Source organism: Notothenia coriiceps, unplaced genomic scaffold (genome assembly GCF_000735185.1).
Source record: "Notothenia coriiceps isolate Sejong01 unplaced genomic scaffold, NC01 NC01_scaffold00004485, whole genome shotgun sequence".
Lineage (NCBI taxonomy): Eukaryota > Metazoa > Chordata > Actinopteri > Perciformes > Nototheniidae > Notothenia > Notothenia coriiceps.
This window is the reverse complement of record NW_011337186.1, coordinates 328,684-356,025: the sequence shown is the minus strand read 5'-3', so window position 1 is coordinate 356,025 and position 27,342 is coordinate 328,684. Positions and strand designations below refer to the sequence as shown.

Sequence of the window (27,342 nt, the reverse complement as noted above, 5' to 3'; positions counted from 1 at the left end):
ATAGAGAGCATTTTATATAAAAGAATAGCTTTGATGTTAGACAAATACTCCTCCTTGGAACAGCTGTTGCATGTAAGTCCATGCTGATGAACTGTATACACAGCTGTCTGCCGTGATAGCAGAGGTGTACAGTACAAGCAAAGTAAACTGTCAAGTTTAAACATGTTGGTGTGTGCAGAACGATGTATGTGTGTGTCGAAAGGTCGAAGTGTGACACGGCACACATCCTAAAAACAGAATTTTACCTACTTAAGGAGACTTATTATGTGCAGTAGTTAAACTTCTTCTTTTTTAAAGACTGACATCAAGGGACCATAACAGCAGGGAGTACTCATATTTTTGATAATACTTTTTATATATTTTGACTTAAATAAGATTTTGAATGCAGGATTGTCTTTTTCACAGAATGTTAAAAGTATTTTAACTCTAAGAAAAACAAAACAGAATACTTCTTCCAACACTTCTTCTGGGATTCGGGTGCCATAGACCGGTACCAGGAAGTTGTTTTAGAGACAGAGTAACCCATTGTTTGGTTTAGTGTAATGAGATTTGTCGTCAACGAGACACATATCAACATTGCCAACACTGCCAACTTTGTCGCGTAATAGCTGACAATCTTTACCAGTTGACAACTTTCTCACATTTGTGTCTGCAACTGATACAAACTTCAGGATCATATAGTTTAATCTCTAACTCTAAAGCTTACCACGCATTTGTCATATAGTTTAGCTATTTACTTTTTTTAAAACTACACCACATCTTCATCATTGCTCCTCTTCTTTACCTGGAAGAATAGAACAACTTGATTGACATTTTCCTTCCCCGTTCTAGTAATAAAGCAGTAAAGGAGAGGGTCTGCAAGGCAGTTTAAGCTGGAGAGAGCTAAGCTGATTTTGTATGGGTAAAGGAGCCATGCAACCTCCCTGCAGTCATCCATTTGTGTGCAGAGGAGCATCATGACGTGGATAGGCCCAAAGCAGAACAAAACACAGAGCAGAACTACCGTCAGCAGCTTTAGAATACGTTTACGTTCTCGTTCCTTTGTGGCCTGATTGGATTTGACGGCCTCCCAGATCCCCCAGGTGGAAAACACCACCAGGAGAAAGGGAATAATAAAGCCCAGGATAAAGCGTGCTACATTAGCCCAGACAAGGTTCCTTGACAGCGGGAGAAAAATATCAAAGCACACTGCAAACTTGTTGTACTCATGGTATGAGTCCTCCCAAGAGATGGTTGTAGCGTTGAAACAGAACACCAACAACCAAATGGCAACACCAACTGCTGCTGCAGTATTCACTTTCCTCAAGAAAGTGTACTTAAAGGGGTGAACCACTGCTAGGTAGCGGTCAACAGCGATGCAGCAGAGGAGAGCTTCGCTGGTGTAAAAGTTAGTGTAGAGGAAGTAGACAGATAGCATACAAACGTAGCCTCCGTGGATCCAAAGTCCTTTCCACAGAAAGTCCAACCACAGGGAAAGGCCGATGGTGAAGGTCAGGTCACTCAGCGCCAAGTTAAATAGATACACACCGAGACCGTTCTTCTGTCTGATGTGCTGCCACGACACGTACAGGGAGAAGGCGTTGGATGGGATGGCAGTGACGATGATAGCCAGGTAGAAAAACATAAACGACCTCCTCCTTGAAGTGCTATCAACTGGGTAGCATTCTGATTGATTTGAGCTCAGGGTTAAGTTTTCCATTGCAGATGTGGAGTTTATGTGCTCATACCTTTGCAGAGAAACAAGGGAAGAAATAAGCAAATATGTCAAATTCAATTATTATTACATTACATGTTACTTATTAGACACTTTTATCCAAAGCGACTTACATACTCAATACTCTGGACAATCCCCACAGGAGCAATTTGGGGTGAAGTGTCTTGCCCAGGGACACAACGACATGAGTGGGGTTTGAACCTGTGACCCCCTGATCCCAACACCAAGGCTCTATCCACTGCGCCACAGAATTATGACACGCTTAAGAAACAAAAGTTCAAATATATTTGCCTCTGCTACTTTATAATTTGATATTAAAAAACCTATAGGTCTTATCTGAGCTTCGCAACTTCATAGCAGTGACATACTTAATGTAGCGACTGTTTAAATTCCCAAAAGATTCACTTGTATTAACAAATAAATCACAGATTGCTTTTCCTTAACTAACATATTGGACAAAGTCTTGTTTGTTCACCTTCCAGGGAACATTTGGCTTTAGTAGTCGTCTACTTTAAACTTAGTAGTGTGTCGTTTTAAAATCTCTAATGTTGCACTTTTATGGAAGAGGGTCATTTCACAACACATCCTGCATTTCCGCATTACAAAAACATGGTCTGACAAAAGCAATTGTTGATCAGATGTTTGCTATCATAGACTATCTACATAAAATCAAGACTAAAAGTATTTTTTTTTACTTTTCTGAAATGCATCAAAACCAATAGACCCCTGGAAGGTGGGAAATAATCTAAAACTAATGCATTTTGAGTGGTTAGCAATAACTAATAAAAGGCTACTTAATGGGCTAGAACATGAACAACCTTTGTTATACTTAGGCTTCAAATGCACCATAAACATTCATTTATTCCTCTAGCCAGATCAAATAAACCACAAATTAAATTGAACTCGTATAAAGATCTACTTACTCTTTACTCAGAAGAGTTTCCGCTCCAAATTATGTCCATAAAAGTAATTAAGAGCAACATGAAAACATTAAAGCAGATGCAGAGTGGATTCATTCGGTTGTCTCCTCTTCCACTGCTTGGTCAGGCGGATCAGAGGAACAGGAAGAGTCGTCCCTGAGTACCGTATGTCTTACTCTGGGTGACAGGCCATGGCAGAACAAACTACCGGTGTAACAGACCACATGTCAGATTTAATTTAATAACTAAGCCTATATGACACTGCTTGTCTTCATGTTTGGTGTGTCAACATAGACATGAACCCGGGTAAAGGTGATGCTGATTAGTGTCTGATAAAGGCTGTTTGACTTATTTTTTCCACAGCGTAATAATGTTGGCTGAGCCTACCTGCTCCTAAATGATAGGCACATACATTATTTTTGAGCTTTTCTTATTCTAACAAGTCTATATTTACATTTAAAGTATTTTTGTTTGCTGTTACATCCGGTCCAAGCTGCCTACAAGGAGATCCCTTCATAAAGAAATGTCAGTGTAAGTGACAGGGGGACAAAATCCACATTCCTTGCTCTGAGTAAAAATGTTATTAGCCAATCAAAGTTTAACTAATAAAATAATGATCTTCCAAAGTAATACCAACCCACAAAAAGGAAATTAACTTTAATGAAAATTATTTAGATTTCCTGCTTTTCAAGTTTTATTATCAGACATAAAATCAATTAATTAAATAAAGGCCAATATGATCTTGTTCAAAATCAAACAAAGCAGTACATTACAGTTATAAAATACCCACTCAGAAGTGGAAATACAACATCTCTGTGTATGTAAATATAAATGTAAATGACTCTATTTATATTTAAAGTATTATAAATGTACTATCCCTACATAGGATACATTTTAGTTTCCTTCCTGGATAGAAACAGCACTGGGCTCTTCTAAATTATCTAAGACATCCTCGCATCAATACAATATTGTCATTAACATTTAATTTGATTTGCAATTATGGGTTAAAATGTAAACAAATAGATAATTCGGTTAGGAAACTGAATGAATTTGATTAGAACTCCCTGACAATTTCTTTCTCAGAAAAACTCCCCAACATTTCTCTCCAGCTTTCCTTAACTCTCTCTGAGCGCTCTCGCTGATTAAACAGTATATTATGGGATCCAGTGTACTGTTTATGGTTGTCGTGGCGACAGTGACCAGGTATGGATCTCTAAGCCTTGTGGCCCAGGAGCAGGTCCCTGGCTCCAGTATGGCTCTCAGCAGCATGACAATCTGGTAGGGCATAAAAGCGACTATGTAGCTTAGAAGAAGGTAAAACAGCAGCAGTCCCACTTTCCTGCGCTCCACTGTCTGGATTGAGGTGCTCTTTTTGAGCGATTGCATGATCTGCTGAAAACAAAAGGTCATGATGAAGATAGGGACCAAGAAACCCAGCGTGACACGTGTAATGGCGAGGTTGACGTCTTCTTGTGTCATGGGTATTCGCTCCTCACATACTTTTCTTGAGGAGAAAGCTTGCAGTGCCCCCGTGTGGTCAAGCAAGATAATATGAATGGTAATCTCCAGAGTCCACAGGGCAATACTCACTATTGCTGCTGTCCGCACCTCTCTGACCCAGTGAAAGTGGAGAGGATAGACCACTGCTAGGTAGCGATCAACAGAGATGCAGCAAAGGAGGCCCGAGCCTACGTAGAAGCTGTTGTACATGATCACTGCCACCAAACTGCAAAGGCCACCGAGAGGTCTCTGCAGGGCCAGCTCTATCCACACAGGCAGAGAGATAGTGTAGAGCAGGTCAGAGATGGACAGGTTGAAGAGGTACACTGCCATGTTGTTGCCATTCCTCATCAGCATCCAGGCTACATACAAAGACAGGCAGTTAGCCGGTAAGCCCACAATAAAAAAAAGAGAATAAACAGCTGGATACATGTACGTTTCCACTGAGGACTCCACGGTGCAGGAGGTAGATGAGTTAGTCTGGTTAACAGGAGCTGCGTCCATCCTCGTGTGTTGATGACCAAACCTGAATGTGGATTGAAATGGAGAGCCCTGTATTCTAGTGAATTGAGATAAGCTTGGCAATGCAAATAGTTCCTGCTGAAAAATATTTGGCCATGCTAATAATCTAAACGTCATCCAATGCTTTCATTGTAGTTATCTGTAATTATATGCAGCTTTCAAAGATCATGATAAGGTCAACCAAAACATTACATTGTACCTGAGTGTTTGTAGGATTAAATGGAAACTGCACTGTGTTGTCAGCTACAATAGTTCTACCATTAACCTCAGATGTCATGATCTATAGAGAAAGTTATCTATTATTTCATTAAAAATGTTTTTAACGTTTAATTAAAAGTATATCATTTGGATAGGAAATTTGGCAAAGCTCCTCAGGCAAGCCAGGAATAAAGGGCCGGCCATACAGCAACACGGAATAGGGGGCGGATTGTTGTCTACACTTACAATGTGACGCTAAAAAGCCTGAGAGGGCTGAGAGGGTTGAATGTTTACTTATCCAATAATTAGGAATCTAAGCTCACCAAATAAGACTAAGTAGCTGGAGTTAAAGTTTGGTGAAGAGAATATATCTGGAGTGTGAAAGTGTGGATGCTTTTCTTAAGTTATTCTCTAATGTCACTCTCTTGTGTTTTTTTTTTGGCTACTCCTGCATTTGCAAAGTGTTATATTCAATGACTTAAGTTCTGGGAACAGTGCAACGTCAATACACACGTTCCAGGTTAAAAACAACCAACAGCTTTCACAATCACACAGATTTTATCACTAAGTCTGACTCATTGCTTTTATTGTCACTACTTTCTTACGTCAGGAATTACATGGAACAACTCAGTAAATACACATTTTATGATCATAAGAAAACCGGTTGGTTAAGTTAGCAGACTCACAGCTCAGTCCAACCCTGACCTTATTATAACTTGGGCATGCATACACCCAATGCGAGATTATTTATCACATTTTGGGTGTACTCAATTTTAAATAAACTTTTTTTTAAAAGTGATCATCTTGCTATAGTGTTGGCTTGATTTAAACTGCATGATTCAGATGTAAAGTAATGACATTGTATAAACAAATAGCAGGAATTCATTTTTAACTAAAATGTTATCATAACCAGGAAAGACATTTATGAAAATAAGAACCAATGTGAAGTAATACTTATAAAAGCCTTTTGCTTGATGAATTAAATTAACTTCTTAACAGATTTTTAACTTTATACATCATGAAAAGCAAAACATTTAAAAAAAAAACCTGTCTTTATACACTGACATAGGTGTACATTTATTCATAGGTAGGCAAAAGATGTTTCTCCAGGTATTACAATTAATTAACAAATAGTTTAACAATTGATACACAGAGGTGGTTCATGGAACGTAGAGAACATTGTTCACATTGTAAAAAAATACCAACCTGACTGTGTAAGTCAAACCTTACCAGATTAATGTTCTGGAGTCGAATAAAGGAAACATGAGTAACAATGACAGAGACAAATAGTTAAAAAAATAAAGGGTTTGTTTTTCGGATGTACATTAAAATATAAAAAATATAATAAAGACTGTAAGAACAACAGCATTTGACAGTACACAGAAGCACATATGCACAGACATGCACACACAGAAGATGTGTCATGTAAAGACTTCATAACATGCATTTACAAGGAAACACTCCATCTCTTTTGAAAATTACATTACTAATGGCATAAAAATTGCCTCCCATATCCTGTAATAACCCCATGCATTAAAAGGTGACCACAACATTGATTTCCTCTGGTCTATTAATGTTAGTAGCGCTTACATGTTGCTAAATATTATGGTTATCTTTCTCCTCCTTCCCCTCGGTTTCCTACTGTTGCCCAGAAGATAAGATGAAGGAAACTGTTTGGAGAGACCAATCTAATTCTGAAATAAAAAGTAAGGTCTGAGTATGAGACAACATCCTCTCATCAGACAGGATTGTATTTAATGTGTATTCTGACTAAACTCTAAATTACTAAGTTACTGTTCCATATCTTCTTCGGGGAACATGACTAATAACTTCATTATGTGAAGGTAAGTACAGGCAACTGAGGTCTAACACTACTCATCCGGGTTGAGTTTGTGCATGAGATGTTAACGGACGATTTTCTGGTAGATCTCAACTGTTTAAAGAGTCCCCTCACTTTTTGCCGAAATTGTTGTCCTACAATTACGTAGAGGATTGGGTTGAGAACACTGTTGAAGAAGGCGAGGTACACGAAGACATGGCTGCAGATGTTAAGGGCGTACTCAAAGCTACACCCTGTCAGGACTTCAGTTTCTTTCAGCAAATGTAATATCTTTGTCACGTGGAATGGCATCCAGCAGATCATAAACGCCAGGAGGACCGCCAGCACCAGAGTGGTGGTCTTTTGCTCCTTCTTCTGGCGGTTTAACCCCTCCAATATCCGGTTGTTCAGAGCTTGAAGAATATGTATAGTACAGTAGAGGATGATGAAAAAGGGGATGATGAAGCTGAATGTAATCTGCATCACATCAAACACAGCCCTTTCAGTGAGATTTCGGAAAGCCATATGGCATATATTAAATTGTATTTTAGGGAAATCTTTCACCTCCCTGAAGACAAGTGTGGGGACACTTAGGAGCAAGCCGAAACCCCACACCAGCACACAGCCCAGTTTGGCATATTTTGGCCTTGATATTCCTTTATGGGACAGAGGGTCCGTCAGTGCCATGCGACGATCTATGCTTATCAAAACGAGGAAGTAGATGCTAGAGTAGGCGTTCATGTTGATGCTAAAGTTGACCAGTCGGCACAGGTGATGAGAAAAGGGCCAGTTGAATTTGTTGGCTGCATTCACAGCCCAGAAGGGCAGACAGGACGACAGGATGAGGTCCGCAGCAGCTATGTTGCTTAAGTAGATCTCAGCCACGGTACAGGACTTCTTATGAAGACAGAAAACCCCGAGGACAAACACATTCAACACAATTCCCAGCACAGCGACGAGCAGGATATTCACCGGCAGCATGGAGGTGTGCCAAAAATGTGGTGCGTCACTATAACACTGACTCCCATTCGTGTTGTTTTGCTCTCCATTTATAGGTGTAGTGTTGAAGTCAGCGAGGATGCTGTGGAAGTAAGAGGAAGGCAAACAAGACAAAACGTTTCAACAAACACAAATTCAAGGTAACTTCAATATTTTCTTTGAAATATGTTATGCTGAGATAATGCTTGAATACACAGTTACACTGAACAATGTTAAATAGTTGTATTCCAAGTGTAATGCAGGTGCCAGACTAGTTTATGATGAATAAAAAGGGTGACAAAATAATAATAAGGATGTTATACATGTATGTTTATGTATAAGCAAAACAAAAAGTTATGAAATGTTTTTCTGAATAACTTTTATTGCAGGCTTTTTATGTCTCTCCCCACGACAACTTGGCAGGCTGTTATCCTGCTATAAATGTTTTGAATGTGTCATTCATTCTGTGGAATTTTATAGCATATCTTGAATTTCAGCAAAATAAGGAATCGCTGGAGAGCAAACATGCTCTGACAGGTTTACTCTGAGCAAACTGACTTTTGACGATTTTGGAAGTGGAATCCAAGGGATCCCCCTGCCCTCTTGGGATTGTTCTCTTTAATATTTGATCATATTTGTATATGCAGATTAACGGTAAAGAAGTATACATTAGCAGAAATTCTAAATACTCAAGTAAAGTACAAGTACCGTCATTTTAATACAGTAGTTGAGTAAATGTCCAAACCTGCCTCTGATTTACAATTTTAAATGTTTTCAATATAAATGCATCAAGAGTAATTCTAAAATGCATCAACATGGTACACACCTCACCATCGTCTAACATCTAACCCTCATCTAATAATAACATGTTGAGACACAAACTATGCAGTTAGAGAACTGTTCATTTGTTGGAAAAAACATATATACTGTCTTCCATTTTAACAGACTGTGTCTAAATGTGGTGCCGATATTCAACCAAATTTCAGTTTCATCCCACAGGTCATAAGACTGTTGAACACCTGAACTTTTGAAAGAACATCATCCATAACATCCATCTGTTTGCAACTTATATCTATCAATATTCCAATTACTTTACTGACTATTCTGCACTATTTCTATTATATTCTATTTGATTTGATTTACTTGCACTATTTGATCTGTTTCATCTTGCCCTGTGACCTAAGATTTTCATTGTCATAACTAAACTGTAGCTACAGTATGTATAAATGACAAAAAAAAAGCCTTGAACCTTATTTATAACCCATGCTAACATTCAAACTGTCAATCGTGTTAAAACATTAAGAAAGTAATATACAAACTGTATGAATGTTAATGCCTACCTTGTGGACGGAAGAGCCATTCTTCTTCTTGTGCAGATACACTGCTTCAGTACTTTGTTTCACTGTCCTCGGTCTGCCTCTGACATGCTCTCCGAAAGGGCAAGGAATCCAATGAAAAGGGATGTCAGACAAACTCCTTAATGTTTCTAAGCTGTTGAGACCCCGCCTTCATCCTCACTCTGGTTTCAGCTTTTTAAAGTACTTACGCCTCGGTTCATGAGTGAACTTCACTAATAACTTCAAATTATTAGACTTTACTAATACAAGTTAGCTTTCTGCATAGAGTGAACATTGACACAACGTGGCGTGGTTCTGTAAAATACAGTGAGGAATGAGACCATTGGAGTTCAACAAAGATAAGAAATGTGGTTGCTTTTTTAAACTCAAGAAACTTGCAAAGAGAGAAGGGCACAAATTCCCCCTTGAATTAGACATCGTTAGAGGGCCTGCTTGACTAATACTGTTTAATGTATGTAACAGAAGATGTCAACAATGTTTTTACAATACATACATACATTTGGATCCATTTACAAAAGTTTGGGAAAGTTATGAGTTTGCAACAGGTTATGCCTTACGCTATGTCTTTGCATGTTAGTAATTTAATTGAGTTGATTGCACACATTATTCCAGCAAGACATAAACATACTTAAATAATGACTGTTGATACTGAAGAAAAGCTTGCATTTGTTTGTCACCGAGTAGATGTTTTGTTAACATGTCATGATATATACCGTACAAGGGGATTTATGAATGTGAATACACACAAAGTACATGGGTGGCCTTTCTCTTTGGTTAGCCTGCTGAATGTAAACTGCACTTTTAGAGTAATTTTAATGACGTTAGATACATACTGCATTTCTTCAGAACGTGATCTGCTTTTATGTCTTTTGCAAATTACAACCATTATCTCTTGTGTCCATTATTTATGCATAGGAACAGTCTGAAACATCCGATGATAGTGCTGGTTAACCTAGACCATTAACTGTCTCATGAAAGCAAAATTATGAAACTCATATCCTGTATACTGTCAAGATTTTCAACGTAATCAGCTTTGCAAGTCGAGAATGTAATGGGATCCTATGCATTTAGAATGACCACTGGCTTAATTTTCTCTGTTCTGTTAATGTAAGTGGACACAACTGAGCGTTGATATATTGTCGTATCTGATCCTCTGCGATAATGTCTGGTCCTCCTGTAGATGGCGCTAACTTTCCTCCTAAAGTACTGCCCTGAGAAGACATACAGCAGTGGGTTCAGTGCACTGTTGAGGAAGGCCAGATACACTGAAACCTGGGTTCCTATATCAAGAGCATGGAACCACAATTCTTCATCCAGCACTCTGACATCACAGAGTGTGTCGAGGAAGGTGAAGACCTGGAAGGGGCCCCAACACAGTAAGAATAGTAGTGTGACAGCATACAAAAGTACTGTGGCTTTTGTGTCATTAATGTCATGGAATGCAACCCTCTCCTTTCTCTGAACTAAAGCCTTGATTATGTTCCCACTGCTGAAAACAATAACCAGAACAGGCAGTACAAAGCCAACAACATTCATCAGAATCTGATTGGTCAACTTCCAAGACTTGCCTTGACTATAATCCAAAATACAGGACATTGTTCCGATGTCCTGGATGAACGTCACTTTTCTGTGAACCATTGTTGGCGTGCTCAAAGCAAGAGCTAAAATCCACAGGAGGAAACAGATCACTTTGGCATAGAGTGTCCGTCTTAGCCACCTGGCCTTCATGGTCTTTACAAGTGCCAGGTAGCGGTCAACACTAATGATGACCAGGGTGAAGATATTAGTGTAGAAATGGAGGATGATGATGGAGTTGACCAGTTTGCATAACACGTCTCCGTACGGCCAGTTAAAGTTGTTGAGGATGTTCATCGCCCAGAAGGGGAGGGTACACAGGAGAATAATGTCAGCCAGTGCCAGGTTGCTCAGGTAGATCTCTGCTACAGTCAGTCGATCCTTGTGGGCGAAGAACACACCCAGGACAAAGATGTTTAAGAGCAGGCCTAACAGAGACAACGTGAAGATGTACGGGGGAATGATGGTATGGATAAGCTCCCATTCTACAGGGATAGGAAACTCTGATGGCCGGGACGCACTGCTGTTTTCAGACCACAATGTCCGCATAGTTACAAGCATCATTGGCTCCATAGGCTAGAAAACAAAAATATTTGGGCATGCTTCATCAGTAAAACGTTTTTAATGAGAGAAAAACACGTTTTGAAAGCTACTGCATCAGAGACATAACATTTGATATTAGCTTCAACAAAAATAAATAAGACATGTTGGAAAATACACAAAATATAAAAATGTTGCCCTCATGATAGACATAAGTGACCGAGAAAAAAACAAGCAGTTAATTAACTTTCCTTTAGTTTGACAACATGTGTCAAAGCTCCTGATTGAAATGTGTTTTCATGTGGTAACTTCAATAATTTTGTGCTACCAAAAAGGCTAAAAAGTCTACATCATTAATTGTCATTCTGAGTCTATGCTGAAAGACTATCTAGCATCTCTGAGCATCTTTAAAGTACATATGTTGATGTTCAAAAAAGAAAAAAGGAAAGAATATGGAATTAATAAGTTCTTACCGTGTTGTTCATGAACATGTTCCTCCTATGTTCAGGATGCTAATGATAACAGGCATGTCTGGGGAAGGGCTCATGTGTACACTGAGATCCCAGTGAGTGCAAAGCAAGTCAGATGAGAGATCTGTTACGAGCGATTTTGTATACAGTTGCATTCTTCCTCACCCTTCGCCAAGTATGCAATATATCAACTTGTTTAGGAGAGAGTCAAAATGTGCTCAATGCACAAATAGTGTCATAGACAACCTGAAACTGCATCGCACCAAATGTGTTGGAGAGTGTTCAACTCCATTAGCAGTAGTGCAGACTGTCAAGGAAGGCAGTAAGGTAGTTGTATGTATTTTATTATAAGAAAAATCAAATGAGTGATAATGTGAAACAGGGATTCAGAGTTTCTATGTTATCACAACAACAATTCTCGTGTCCAAAGGGAAGATAACGTGCAGTTGATAGAAATCTTTATCCAACCGATCACATCGATTATCAGGATTGACGTGTTTTTTATTGTATCAGTTTTACCTTTGCATATACAGATAATACATGTGCCTAATTAATCCCCACAAAGGTTGTCATGTTCCTATTTATCCTTATACCGTCATGTTATCCTGTCCTAATCTATTCTAAATGTCCCTCCAACTCAAACCGTCATAACAACTTGATATGGTTAACAACTAAATAGCAAACAAACAGAGACAGATTACAACATATAAACAGTGTTGCTGTCAGTATGCAGTGGGAAGTGTCATCTAAAAATTAGGATGAGGCTTCATCCTTCTACGGTCAAAATGATAACAGCATGCTTGAATCATGCTGTCGAGTTAAACATTTTTGAAAGGAAATCTGGCTCATTGTCACAGTTCATTATTATCAAAACAAAAACACCTTTTGATTTTGAGGATTATAGATGATACTTTATTGAAAACAAGAAACAGTCAATAAATAGTTGAACTAACTTGAAAAACATCTTTATTAGAGCCCTAATAGACACTTTATTATCTGGAATTCAAATGTTTTGTGGGTGATTTCTACTATTCACGTCATTTCTGTTATATTGATATTGCAGAAGGAACACATATATTTCATACGTACATGTATAACACAGTGGCAGGATTTAATATATGACATATTTATTACTCTTAATATCTGTTGCATCAGTTATAGAGCCGATTCCAACATGTGAAGTTACGTAAGAAAAAGCCTTGGAAGAGGTCCTCTAAGATCACGTGTCATCACATGATCTCATTTATTTAATTCTTTAAAAAGTGCAAAAACGACATAGTATGGTTTTAAAGTTTTTGTGTCAAACGCTGATGTTATGACACTTAGTGAGGTTTAGAGGTACTGGTAGGCACATTTTGTCACCTCACGACCACAATGAAAACCCCTTTCCCATCTTCCAGTCTGTATGCTAAGCTAATGGAATTCTGGCTGTATCTCCACACTTAGCCTATAAATAAGAATAGTATTGACCTAGTCACATAACCTCTAGCAAAAACCAAATAAGAGTATTCCCAAAATGTCCAAATATGGCTTTCAAATGGCAGTGGATTTATGATTGACTCTTTAATAGTTTTTGTTGTTGTACTTAATTTAAACTGATAGGTAGAGAGATACTATTTTCTTTTAACAGCTGTTTTTGGTAAAACGTTTCTCTTTGTGTGTGTGTGTAGATTTAGAATTTAGTACTCTCAGTTTGTTTAGTTGAGTTGAGATTGGCATTGGAGCGACCTGACTTCCCACACTCCCTTTTCCTCCTGCACAGCACCCGTCTAAACACTTCCCTTGCCCTCTGCTTGAAGTGCTTCCCCACAATCACATACAGGAAAGGATTTAATGAGCTGTTACTATAACCAAGGTAAGTAGCCAACTGGTTTCCAATGTCCAACACGTACGCCCAAGTACATCCAGAGACGACTTCATAATGATCCAAGGTGTCCAAGAAGATCAAAACCTGGTAGGGCAGCCAGCAGAGAATAAACACAGCCAAAACGACAAGAACAAGATATGCCGCTTTGCTTTCCACACTGCCTCTGCTTCCTTTCCTCAGCTTCTGGCTGTGGCGAAGGACTTTAGTGATGTGGTAACTACAAAAGGACACAATAGGAACGGGGATAAGGAAGCCCACAGTGCTGACAGTCACGTTGTAGCGCAGTCTCCAGCCTTCATGTGGATATGCCAGGTAGCATGCTTCAACGCCCAGATCAGGGAAAAACTGTACGGAACGAAAGAAGACAGCAGGGATACTGAGCAAGACCCCAGCAATCCAGATAGTGAAGCAAATCCCATGTGCCCAGAAGGCCCGTCTCTCTCTCCCATGGGTTAGGGGTCTGGTAAGTGCCAGGTATCTGTCCACACTCACAAGCGTAAGGAACAGCACACTGCAATAATAATTCATCCCAATGACAATGTTGATAATCTGGCACATGGGCTCCCCAAACCTCCAGTGGAACTTGTTGATAACGGTTGCTACCCAGAACGGCAGGCAGGAGACCATGAGGAGATCAGCTGCTGCCAGGTTGCTCAGATAGATGTCGGCCACAGTGCTGCGTCGCTTCTGGAGACAGAACACACATAGCACAAAGGAGTTCCCGATCACTCCAAAGAGGCAGATGATGGACATGTAGGCAGGCTGCATGGTGTAAACCCAGTCCCATGCATCTGTGTGGTTGCAGACAGGCTCATCTCTCGTGGCAGTCTCCATAAGAACTGTGGCTCAATGTGAAGACTGTTCCACAGTAACGACGATTTAAGAGTAAGAAAAAAAGGCTGCGTTCAAAGTGAACATACAAGTAAAAACCTTTCAACTGTGTCAACACAGGTTAAATGTCTCTGTTGTTACTTTCACATCATAATGTTAGTTCCAAGGTGAGAAGGAATAATAGATTTAATGGACTGTCAGTGATTTAATGGTGGTTTATCAGTAAGAGCACACAGCCTGCTCATGCCAACATAAAAAGGGATGTCCTAGCAACAGACACTGTATGGAATATGTCTGTCATTGTAATGCGTACGTGCATGCATTCACAAACACATACAGCATAACTACAATGTAAATGTAACTGGCATCTGCTCAGATGTTGTCTAAGGGAATATATGCTTAACTAAACCATTGTGTTTTCCCATTTTTCAGAAGAGAATATACACATTTTTTGGCCAAACTTCAAGCTTCTTGCTACAGGTTAAAAGGCAAGCTGACATTGGAGTCAACTACCATGGATTGCTACTGACAGAGTACGTCATCATACTGTATTGCCTCCTAAGTTTGTATTTCCCTTACCTTTAAGCATTATAAAGTTAAAGTGTATTCCCTTCAAAGGGTAAAATCAAGCAACCTAGGCAAATTAGCAAAATCCAGAGAGGCAACAAGGTCAAACAGTGTATTTTTTGCATGCATCGTTTCTATTTTGAGGTAACTTTGTCCGTCTGCATTTTTCTGTTTCACAATATTTTCCAGCTCTGGCAATGGTGGTAAATACAGACTCCTAACAAAGATTTCCTGTTTGGCAAGACGTGCCTTAATTTAAGGGACAAGTAGGGGTGTACCCTTGCCCACAGCCCACAATGAGTCAACATCGGGCAGTTAAATGGTGGTGTGGTAAGAAACGTGAAGCGCAGTCCATACAGCCAACAAAAAGAGAAATGTTTTGTGTATCAGCACTGGAAACTCTTTGACACAATACTGTTTTAAACTCTGCAGACACTAACTCATAACATCAGAAAACACTTAGCAAGCAGTTGTTGGTTCTCTCTTACATTCTAGTTTATGTGTTCCAGTCAACATTTAAATATATTATAAAGATTCACGAGACATCTGTAAAACAATATGTATCTTTTATTTGGACCTTTTATATTCAGAACAAAAACAAATATATACAAGACAGGATATGTTAACTGTATGTTAAATAAATAATTGTACAGCTCCAGGCTGATTTATATCACATCACCTGTATGTTAAAGATACAGTTGTTTAGAAATGTTTTAAACAAGTTTAGTTTAATTCATGTAGTTCAACTGTTATAAACTGAGAAAACAATTCATTTAAGACATTTCATGTCCCTGCACATATATCTACATTTCTTAAAAATAAGTATTTGTATGTACTCCAGTGATTATGAAAGTAGTATTTTACACCAAAGTCTTCAGTGTAGCTGACAGGTTTGATGAACGTGAGGATTCATAGTTGGGGTTTTTTCTAATTTTCCAATGCTGGAAGAGTTCACAAGCTTTCTTACGGAAGTTCTTTCCTACGATGACATAAAGAATGGGGTTGAGAACACTGTTGAAGAAGGCTAAGTAGGTGGAGATCTGATTGCAGATATCTAGGACAGACTCGAGGTGACATCCTCCGAGGATGTCAGCTCTTAAGAGAACATCTAGTGCGGTGACCACATGGAAAGGCACCCAGCAGATGAGGAATGCCAGGAGGACGGCCAGCATCAGATTGGTGGCCTTCCTCTCCGTGTTCTGAGCATTGAACCTCTCTATCGCCTGGATCTTTAAAGCCTGAATAATTTTGATAGTACAGAACGAGATAAACAAAATGGGGATGATGAAGCTAAAAACAATCAAAATCCCATCAAAGAGCAGTCCTGCAGTGACATTTGGGTAGTCCAGAAAACATGCGTTCACACCACCATACTCAGGGAAATATTTCACTCTCCTGAAGATAATGGTTGGTAGACTCAAGAGCAAGCCGAAACCCCACATCAGCAGACAGCCTAGTTTGGCATATTTTGGCCGACGCATTCTGGCATGGGACATCGTATGAACAAGTGCCACATAGCGATCTATGCTAACCAGAACGAGGAAGTATATGCTGCTGTAGGAGTTCACCTTAATGCCCAGGTTGACGACTTTGCACATGAACAGACCAAAAGGCCAATTGAAACCATTGGATATGTAGACAGCCCAAAAGGGCAAACAAGCCACCAGGATGAGGTCAGCGGCCGCCAGGTTGCTCAAGTAGATCTCAGCCACGGTGCAGGCCTTCTTGTGGAAGCAGAAAACCCCCAGGACAAACACGTTGAACACAATCCCAACCACAGTGATGATGAGGATATACACTGGCTGGCCGGTGTGGAGCCACTCCCAGTCGTACTGTTGAGGACAGTCTGTGCCATTGGTGTGGTTTTGGTCTCCATTGAAAGCGGTGGTGCTGAGGTATGGGACGCTGTGGAAAAAAAAGTAAATTAAACATTGATATTAATAAAAACGTTTACATAATTTTCATACAATCTTTGGAGGTCAAAGGATCGATACTCCTGTCATGACAGTAAATGCGAAGCTGGTTAGACTAGCTTAGCATAAATACTGAAAGCCATGGGAATTAACTGCATTAACCTGGCAACATTCAACCTGGTTAAACTGTGTGATTTGTTTGTGGGGAAATGGTCTTTATAGGGTCCTCCCCTGAGCTTCATAACTCTCAAGCTGTTTGGGCATCGTACCACATGCACTAAAAGGACATAACCAACCATTAAAATACGAATGTAGTCTCTAAGGTCTTTGATCTCTTCAAACTTAATCATAATAACACAGAGCGGGGAATTTAAATATCCATCCCCTCACTGTACATCTAACTGCTGGCAGAACTACTGATCACTGCATTGTAATCTTGAAATGCTCCATCAGCAGTCCTGCCGCCACCCATCAATCGATTACTCTCTCCATTGTATTTGCATCTAAGTTGCGTAGTCCAGTGGTCACCATCTCCACATAATGAGCAACATGCTGGGCTCTGTTCATCTTAATTTCCCCGGGGGTAATTTGGCTTTGCTCTGCACAATATGAGATAGGCTATCATCTTTGTCATCTGGGAGTCTGTTTTGCACTGAACCTTTACATCAAAGTCAACTGTATTCTTTAATGATACGTACATGAGAATGTTTCTACATTTATTGAGAATCAATAATAATAGAGCTGCGATTTAAGAGCGTAGGTCTAAACCCATTTTTTTTTAAATAGATTGTTTTTATTGTTTTTATTACTGTACATTATGTAGAAGGTACCAGTTCTGTGACATGTACAATCAACTTTTGAAAAGTGCTAAATGTTTGTTGTTAAATGTTTGGCTTTCTATAGTATACATTTTTTTACTTAGGGGCAAAATTCGAGCTCAGATAATCAACACAATACATTTTATTTCATTCATTTTCTTTCAAATTTCGATTCAATCAACACATTTTAAATTGTTACTTTAAATGTATCAGCATAGTCGAAACAAATAAAAAAATAACCATAATGTACTTAGCACAAAAGAGAGGGGGGTTACTGCTTGCTGACATGTAAACTAAATAAATGAGACGCTACGTTTTGGATGTATTTGACTGTATATGTTACCATTATGTATCAAGATATTTTGTTACTCAATACATCTTGACAAAAGAAGAAGAATACATCTGAAAATGTCATTACAAAACAACTTTTATAGTCATAGACATTGAAACTATAGATATTTCCATGTAAAAAAATATTATGTATACATATCTCACGATAAATAACTAAATAAAGCTTATAGATACCTTGTAGGTTGAAGATTCATTGCTCCTGAGTCCTAAGTCCAGATGTGAAACCTCCAGATGCACGACTGCTCCAGTAACCCTCCCTTACTCTCCTCTGTCTGTGACTGACTCACTCTCTTATAGAAAACTGTAATTAAAAGGATGTCAGGGAACTTCTGTCTGCATTCTCTCTCTCCTGTTTGTCCCCTGCCCTCGTCATCACACACAGCATGTCTATGCGTTAGTCATCTAGCACGTTTAGTTACGTAGTTTATTTTTTTATTGCTAAATGTTTTTCATTATATAAATATGTTTTAGTTCCTGCAGCCACTTGAGCTGGAAGTATACAGTTTCAAAGTGGGAGGGTGACGTCTGTCTTTGTATAGATATTTGAGAATTTCAGTATAAACACCAAAATCCCATTGCATAGACATTTCACATGTGAGCATAGTGGTGTTATTTTCTCAGCATTAAAGTCCAATTTATTTGAGCTTGGACTGTGATGAAAGCCTTTAAATTATGTTTGTACACTGATAACTGTGCATCCAGTTACTGCACTGCGTTGTGTTTGTTATTACAGGTTGGTTTGAACGGTTTTAGAAAGGCGTTGTGATAGCCATTATGGTTACTGTTGTAAACTTAAAACCATGGCTTACATAACCAGTATGGCCAATTAAATATTTGATTGTTGCATTTTACAAAAGTCATTTTCAAGAACAGATAATTGTATCACGAAACAAATCTTATAATGTTGATGCCTGTAAACGATTAACACAATGTGCAATGAATCACACTGCTAGGCTAGATCATCTTAACCATTTCAAGATCCTCTCCCACATTAGGCTTTTACAAAACACTTTCCCGTCATGTGTCACAATCCCCTGGCCCTGCACATTGCAAGTTTGGCAGGAGGATGAGTGTGCTTAGTTTTCCAAAGGGTTGACTTAACCAAAACAACAGGGTTGGAGTTATAATGGTTGCCATTGTGGCTGGTTAAGGCTTTTTTTCCCCACATGCTGTTCCATTGCTGAAAGCAGGGTGTTATGTATTGGGTAGAAATTGTGAACAGCAAAGTTATTTATGTTATAACAATACAAAAAACGTTTTCCCATTTGTTGGTTACGGCTATATAAGGACTCAGTCCGTTCCTCCTTATGTTATGTAATATTGACCCCTTCAATTATCTTTCAAATATACTAAACTATATTTATAATTGACTAATTTGATTTTCTATGCTGTGTGTGGTTGTGTGTGTGTGTGTGTGTGTGTGTGTGTGTGTGTGTGTGTGTGTGTGTGTGTGTGTGTGTGTGTGTGTGTGTGTGTGTGTGTGTGTGTGTGTGTGTGTGTGTTTGTGTGTGTGCGGGAAGATTGGCTGTTGACTCAATCATCAAGCCTGTGATTATCAGCTTGTATCTGAGGGCTGAGATCTTCATTTACCTAAGAGCCAGCATTTGGGATGAACAACATGGCCATTTGAGGGACATTAAGATCTCACAGTGCAGCTAAATAGGGAGAATTCACTTTAACCCAAAGGCCATCTTCTAGTTAGCATTGATTAGAATAGACAATGGGGCTTAAAGGCAGCCAATAATGTGGGAAACTGATCTGGTGTGTCAAATTCATATGATTAACGTGCAGTAAATGCATGACTGATTTAAAAAAAGACATGTTGCAATGATAATGATTCAGTTATGCCACTTCCTGTTGGTCCTTAAAACACACAGACATGGAAGAAGACCATCATGCTTTACCATAATGTAAATGTACCTGTTATTAAGACACATGCTCCCTTAACTGTGTTTGAGTGAAAGGACAATCTGAGTGGTAACCTTGAAGTGACCTCCAGTGCTTTGGCAGCATCTGAAGCAGCATCCAGTTGGTGCTGGCGCCATTCTGACGCCGTTCTCTCGCCCACCATTCATTTTCTAAGACAGGTCAGGCTGTCAAACATAGAATCTAATAACAGCCCAGTCACGAGACTTCCTGGTGTTGACACAGAGATATCGTTTCCTCATTTTGTCCTGCTCCCCTTTCCTCTTTTTAGATATAATAAGAATCTAAATCATATGTCCCATTTGACGGATGTTTTTATACATTTGTATAATAGATTGGTCTTTGTACTGAGTATATTATTGACTTCCCACTCATGACACTTTTACAGCACATTTCCTTGGAATAAAATACATTAGACGGATATTGGATATCCAAACACAAGAACAAATGTTGTTATTCAACACCCATGTTTCAAACAATGGAAGTCCTTGAATGACCAGGTTTGATATGACAGATATTTTAATATCTACATTGATATCAATTATTCATTTAGGTGCTTTGATGAATTGAACTTTTAAGAGAGCCACTTCAGACATCATAACACTTGCTTTCCCTGTTTGTTCTCGCTATATGAACACATATTTGACCCTCAGTCAACTTCCTCTCAGGCCTCGCCTTTCCAATAAGCTTAGGTTTGGTCCTCGTTTTCTCTCTGAACCTTGTTCTTTCTGTATTGCTTTTTTTGGTTTGTTTTTTAAGACTGTCAATGTCCTAATTGAGCCATAATGATATTAACAGCTGTAATCAATAAAGCTATGTTTGTGTTTACAAATAGAGAATGATACACAACATATTTCCTCTATCTTTTTATATCAAAATATCTTGATCCAAACATAAACATGAAAAGCTTGTTGGTTCCTTTTATTCAAAAATGTTGCAACATACCTAAGATGCAAAATATGTAGACATGTGTTGGTAGATGAATTGCTATGACTGAAGTATCATTTCTGCAAAAAAAGTTACCAGAAGAACAGGCTTTAATTTAATAATGACATGAGCACCACAAAACACAATAGTTTTCTCAAACCTCAGCAAATTAAACCTTAATTATGTGTAGAAAGTGAAGCGATTTCTTACAGGTGTTGGGCCACGTATATCATTTATAAGATGTAACAGCCTCAAAACGTAAGCCTAATATTAGTGATTTAAGCCTCCATCCTAGGCTAATCCTTCATATAGAGACACACACAATGATTTCTCACAATATATAACTGTTTCATAGTAGACTCTAAAGTAATTTGTCATATAAAACTGAAAGGTCCTTGAGTTATCATGACAACAGACTACAACGTCTGTCTGCTGCCGTTAGTTATGTCTCAGTGGTGTGTAATGAGGTATAAAACTAATGTCTGGACGAGGGGGCGGCCATGCTCATGATTCTCTTCAAAAATACTCAGCTCATTTCCTGTCTCCTTCTGCCTGTCTGCTTAACATTTTTTTCCAGGCTGTGAGCTCCATAGCTTGGTGCTGATTTCGGCCCAGTTCCCTCTTTCAGTACTCCTCACTGAGTTAAGCCATTCATATCCATACATTATTGTGTAGTTTATGTGTATGTGTTTTCACAGCTGTCAGCTACAATGAGGGGCTTTGAATGGGGAGTGAATGAGACCTCAAAAGACATGGTATCGGTCCAACCCCATGGACTGATGCTGGGAGTGGCCCCGGGCCGGCTTGGCTCATGTCCGTAACCACTAATACAACTTTGACGAACACTGTGTGATACCACTAATGCTTCCAGCCATGGAACAATAAGTCATTTTTTTTTTTAAAAGTAAAATTCAACTGCTGCTTCTAATAATGTGTGTCTGACTACTCACTTTTTCCTGGCGTCAAAAACACAGCCCACCCAGTATTTATTTACTTACTGTTAGACAGGGACTTACGGTAATTTCTTTTTTCCACAACAGGCTTAGACAGAATTTGGATAGTGATCTGTGTCTACCCTCATATTTTCCTCTTGAATTTCAAATGGCTCATGTATTATTTCCATCTTTCTTTGAAATAAAGGCAACGCAAAATCAACACATTGACTATTGGAAGTTAATAAAAAAATGATTCAATTTCACATCCCTCTTTTACATTAACAAACCAGACATTATGCAATACATTAAGTAAACTACTGGTGGGCGGAATCCAAACATCTGTTGTCGGACTTAGTCTTGTTTTCATTCTGTGATTTGAACGTCAGAACAAATAGAAAAAATATTGAGGTAAGCCTGAAAATCTGCCATTTATGGTAAAATAAACATGTTTGTTCGCAATGACTGAGCTGAAAGCTTGGAGAATAATTAAGTAGTTTACAGAGGAACTAAGTGCGAGAAAGCCACTTGATTGGGAATGAATATTTTATCATCCAGGCGCTATTAGAGTGGATGGTTGTGGTTATGACTCCAAATCATTTTATTGGGCGACACAACTTCTAAGTGACCACAAGTTTCTCAACATCTGCGAGTGATGTTGAGAAATAAGAGATTTTTCCAATCTGGTCTTTGAATCAGACCAAAAACTGCAAGTTCTTATATTTCCTTAAAACCACCCAAGCAAATTACTTTGCCACATAATATCTTTTGAACATTTTCTATGGAAGCATTTGTTATGCATAAAGTCCACAAAAAAACACAATAGAAACTATTTGTTATACAAGATGCCAGCTTCTGAGATTTTCCACCATTAAAGTTATGTCTAATAAATTACATTAAATGCAACGTGACAGACGGACACACAGACAGCTCTTGTCAAATATGTCTTTTTACTCTGATGCCGACTGACAGACTACAAATGTTTGCCTCAGAGGGACAAAACAGATGACTGATTGTGTAACTGCATTACTTTTGACAGTACAGTGATACTTAAGATTGCTTCGGCACATCACAATTGTGTCTCCTCCTTGAAACAGCTTCTATCGAAAAAGAAAACCTCCTTTAAAACATAGAGGCATATGTTTTCAAACTTTTTTGAACCTTCATTTAATTGATTTGCTTCTAGATCTTCTAGATAGAAATCCATGATATGTTGCTGTAACACATCAATTGAATAACAATGTATTTGAATGATATTTTATGTCAAAATAAAAGGATAGTCTGAGATAGGTAGGAGAAGTAATCCCCACAGGGTCCTCACACCATGCACGTAATCAATTTCCTTCAACTTGTTCCTTCTAGCTGGCGCTACACAGCTCAATGAACATCGTGCACTGTTAAATCACCCATATTATCTTTACAGAGCAATGTCTGTGCAATATCCCTGCAATAAAAAAAGGATCTATTGTACTTACACATATATGCTCCATGGATCCTTTTGTAAACAATGTATTCTAAATATAAAAACAACATGCTGTGTTATTTCTATACTTTGTTTGATTTAAAGCATCATTACAATGTTATGCCATCAGACACAAGTGTGAGTATATTTAAAATGTATGAAATTAAAAAGTTACATTTGAAAACATGCTGGTACAGTTAGCAGTTTATAATGCACTGTAAATAATGTTTACCCTCATCCTTCTTGATTCAGCGTCTGAACAAATTATTGATATAGAGCCCTCTACTGGATGAACTATAAAGTGTGAGCTTTGGATATATAATAGACAACATACCAAGTGTGCAGACAGTCAGCCCTCCTCTTTTTTAAACACAGGCCCAATAAAACATGTATGAACATACAGTAACTATTACATACTTAACACACACATTATGTCCATGTGAGTGTCATAAGACCTGTTATTTTTCTCATACTGAAATATTTGGTTTGTGAGGATGTGACCTTTCTGATTTCTGACCAGAAATTACCCTTATCTGGTCTGTCTAAAATATGCTATCATACTCCATAACATTAAGCACTACTTCAAGTACATTGACTCAAATGTTGTACTTTTTGTGACTTTGTAATTAAAGTGCAATAATGGCCTCTGATTTGTCATAGAATAGAAGTATAAAGTATAAAGTAACACAAAGTGAGAACTCAAGTACATTTCCTATCCACCACTGAGAAACAATTATATTTAAACGCTGACATGAGCCATTCTTTATAATCGTTACCTTTGATGCCTTATTGTGATTATTTTACTTGTGAACCTTTACTTCACTTGAATGAAGGACCTTTACTTTGAACTGGGAGACCTCATGACATTAAGGCTAACGTTGGGATAGTCAATGACTGTCCTTAGTCCAAAATATGTACTATATATATATATATACTATACTACTGAAAACTGCAGTCATTAAACCGCTCTTAAAAAAATAATAATCTAGATGCTTCAGTAATGAACAATTACAGGCCCATATCAAACCTGCCATTTCTAGGTAAAATCATTGAAAAAGTTGTTTTTCAACAGTTGAGTAACTTCTTGCATTTAAATAACTGTTTCGATGTGTTCCAGTCAGGCTTTCGTCCAAACCACAGCACTGAGACTGCTCTTGTAAAGGTCTTTAATGACATCCACTTAAACAGAGACAGTGGCAGAACTTCAGTGTTAGTATTATTAGATCTCAGTGCTGCGTTTGACACTGTTGACCACAACATATTACTAGACCGACTGGAAAACTGGGTGGGACTTTCGGAAACAGTTCTAAATTGGTTTGAATCCTACTTAAAGGACAGAAACAAATTTGTTTCTATAGGTAAATACACATCTGAGTTGACAAATATGACATGTGGGGTACCTCAAGGCTCCATCTTGGGGCCTCTTCTCTTTAACGTCTACATGCTACCACTGGCTCAGATAATGAAAAACAACAAAATAAGTTACCATAGCTATGCGGATGACACACAAATGTACGTAACAATTTCACCAGGAGAATATGCTCCAATTCAAACACTGAGTAGAGTGCATTGAACAAATCAATGACTGGTTGTGTCAGAACTTTCTCCTTTGATAATTTCAGGAACAGTAAGTGTTTCCAAGCTGTAGTGTTCCTCTTCTGGCTCGGGGGAGAGAAGCCAAGAAATTCCTGAGAACCTGCCCCCGAGTCTGTCCCTCAGCCAGTCACGATCTTCGGAGGTGGGCTCTCTTGTCAGCGGGTTAAATTAGTTATTGGTTTCAACGGTCACAGTTACTAAATCAGCTTACTATCAACTAAAGAACATATCTAGGATTAAAAGACTAATGTCACAGCAGGATTTGGAAAAACTTGTCCATGCTTTTATCTTCAGTAGACTGGACTACTGTAATGGTGTCTTCACAGGTCTCACTAAAAAATATATTAGAAAGCTGCAGCTGATTCAGAACACCGCTGCTCGAGTCCTCACTAAGACTAAGAAAGTGGATCACATCACTCCTGTTCTGAAGCCTTTACACTGGCTTCCTGTATGTCAAAGAATAGATTTCAAAATACTGCTGCTTGTTTATAAAGCACTGAATGGTTTAGCCCAAAATGCATTTCTGACCTCCTGCTAAATGATGAACCATCCAGATCTCTCAGGTCTTCGGGGACTGGTCAGCTTTCTGTCCCCAGAGTCAGAACTAAACATGGTAAAGCAGCGTTCAGTTATTATGCTCCAAATATCTGGAACAAACTCCCAGAAACCTGCAGGTCCGCTGCAACTCTGACTACTTTTAAATCCAGGCTGAAGACTTTTATTTTTGTCGCTGCTTTTAATTGAACTATTCATATCTTAGACTGCGCTGTAACTTTTATTCATGTATTTTTTCTTTTAATGTTTATTTTATTAACTTTTCTTTTTAATGACTGATTTTAAATGCCATTTTCTTAATGTCTTTCATTTTTTGTAAAGCACTTTGAATTGCCTTGTGTTGAAAAGTGCTATATAAATAAACTTGCCTTGCCTAGTGTACTACTTAAATTACGAAGATCCCTCAACACGTTACTTCCGTAAATCGTACTGAAATGACCTTACAGTTGTCATGAAACATAAATAACAAGGTAGGAATACAAATTGCAGAAAAAAGGGTTGCCTTGGTACTTAGTGATTTAGAGATGACAAGGTTCAACATCAATCAATCTCTGCTCTGAGAGAACACAGCATCCTTTACAAAACATGGAACTGGAAAGAGGTTTCCACTGTTAATCCCGATCCTCTCCTTTCCCATTTTATAACATTGTTGCTCTTCTAAATCACCCTGTCATTTCCTTTTAGCCATTGCATCCGTCTATCTGTCTCTTTACTTGTTTCACTCTCTCTTCAATGGATCCCCCATTACCCCCGCTGTGGTTTCCACTTTAATTTTGGCCAGCAACCGAAAAAGAAAGACTCAACTGTGACTGCCAATCAGGCAGCTGGAGTGATACATGTCAGTCTCCATGGTGACAGCCTGCATGATCTGCATGCTGATGTTCTACATTTTCAGCGACGGAGCTGTGGCCGTGGTTTGCTGAGGTATTGGCATCTTATTTCCAGAGATCCTCAGGAACTTTCTAAGAATTGTATTTAAAGTAGGTTGTATTTCCAGTCAAGATAATAGAATAGCTTGAAACTTTGTGCAGACATTAATGATCCCCATAGAGAATGAATCTTACTGATTTAAGTGAGCCCTGACTTTTTCCTCTACCACCACCACAAGGTTGACATTTTTTAAATCTTCATAGTAAGACCAGCTGCCTGATTTGACATTAATGTGGCACAGATAACCAAGGTTCAAGAACATTATTTTTATGGAAGAATGGGGATTGGACAAAGTAAACAAACCTTGAGACGATCCCTGCCCACTGAATTTTCTGGGTATCCTGCCAGATCTGCTGGACCAAACGCAACAGATAATAAGGCGGACCCCCTGACCTCAGAAACGAGGGGTTACATATTATAACCCTAGTTATATTATCACAGGCGGAGCCCTCTACTGGACTCTATGGGTACTACCTCTCAACCATACCATGCAAGCATTCACCTACTGAGACTTCTATAAACGGAGCCGGCCCCCGGGGCGGACCTACCTGAATGCGCGCGCAATCACACCATATAAAAGTCGGCCTCGCCTCCTGACCGTCATCCTACATCCTCTTCAGCGAGCGGTATAGGACAGACAGTGCCCCGAGTAGAGGGCTCCGCCTGTGCTTATATACAGTTGCAAGAAAAAGTATGTGAACCCTTTGGAACTACCTGGATTCCTGCATAAATTGGTCATGAAATAAGCTTAAGCTAAAACCAAACAAACAATTATATGTTTTTATGTTTTTATTGAACACACCATGTAAACATTCACAGTGCAGGGTGGAAAAAGTGAACCCTTGGATTTAATAACTGGTTGACCCTCCTTTGGCAGCAATAACCTCAACCAAACATTTCCTATAGTTGCATATCAGATCTGCACCACGGTCAGGAGGAATTTTGGACCATTCCTCTTTACAAAACTGTTTCAGTTCAGCAATATTCTTGGGATGTCTGGTGTGAATCGCTCTCTTGAGGTCAGGCCACAGCATCTCAATTGGGTTGAGGTCAGGACTCTGACTGGGCCACTC

The 27,342-nt window shown here is 38.8% G+C and overlaps 5 protein-coding genes across 5 annotated transcripts; all 5 read right to left on the bottom strand.

The window, feature by feature from the left end:
* Nucleotides 1–436: 436 nt before the first annotated feature.
* On the bottom strand, nucleotides 437–2,735 carry gpr65 (G protein-coupled receptor 65). The gene is made up of 2 exons (XM_010767544.1): nucleotides 2,638–2,735; nucleotides 437–1,727 (listed from the first exon to the last, which is right to left on the bottom strand). The coding sequence occupies exon 2, from the start codon at nucleotides 1,697–1,699 to the stop codon at nucleotides 749–751; it is 951 nt and encodes a 316-aa protein (XP_010765846.1). The 5' UTR covers nucleotides 1,700–1,727; nucleotides 2,638–2,735; the 3' UTR covers nucleotides 437–748.
* Nucleotides 2,736–3,628: 893 nt separating this feature from the next.
* LOC104942340 (ovarian cancer G-protein coupled receptor 1-like) lies at nucleotides 3,629–4,831 on the bottom strand. The gene has a single exon (XM_010767543.1). The coding sequence runs from the start codon at nucleotides 4,771–4,773 to the stop codon at nucleotides 3,667–3,669; it is 1,107 nt and encodes a 368-aa protein (XP_010765845.1). The 5' UTR covers nucleotides 4,774–4,831; the 3' UTR covers nucleotides 3,629–3,666.
* Nucleotides 4,832–5,432: 601 nt separating this feature from the next.
* LOC104942339 (B2 bradykinin receptor-like) lies at nucleotides 5,433–9,082 on the bottom strand. The gene is made up of 2 exons (XM_010767541.1): nucleotides 8,992–9,082; nucleotides 5,433–7,754 (listed from the first exon to the last, which is right to left on the bottom strand). Exons 1-2 carry the CDS (start codon nucleotides 9,009–9,011, stop codon nucleotides 6,689–6,691), a joined length of 1,086 nt encoding a protein of 361 aa, XP_010765843.1. The 5' UTR covers nucleotides 9,012–9,082; the 3' UTR covers nucleotides 5,433–6,688.
* A 986-nt stretch (nucleotides 9,083–10,068) lies between these two features.
* bdkrb1 (bradykinin receptor B1) lies at nucleotides 10,069–11,157 on the bottom strand. The gene has a single exon (XM_010767572.1). It carries the CDS (start codon nucleotides 11,155–11,157, stop codon nucleotides 10,069–10,071), a length of 1,089 nt encoding a protein of 362 aa, XP_010765874.1.
* A 4,251-nt stretch (nucleotides 11,158–15,408) lies between these two features.
* Nucleotides 15,409–18,230, bottom strand: LOC104942338 (B2 bradykinin receptor-like). Its single transcript, XM_010767540.1, has 2 exons — nucleotides 18,116–18,230; nucleotides 15,409–16,764 (listed from the first exon to the last, which is right to left on the bottom strand). Exons 1-2 carry the CDS (start codon nucleotides 18,133–18,135, stop codon nucleotides 15,720–15,722), a joined length of 1,065 nt encoding a protein of 354 aa, XP_010765842.1. The 5' UTR covers nucleotides 18,136–18,230; the 3' UTR covers nucleotides 15,409–15,719.
* Between the last annotated feature and the right edge of the window lie 9,112 nt (nucleotides 18,231–27,342).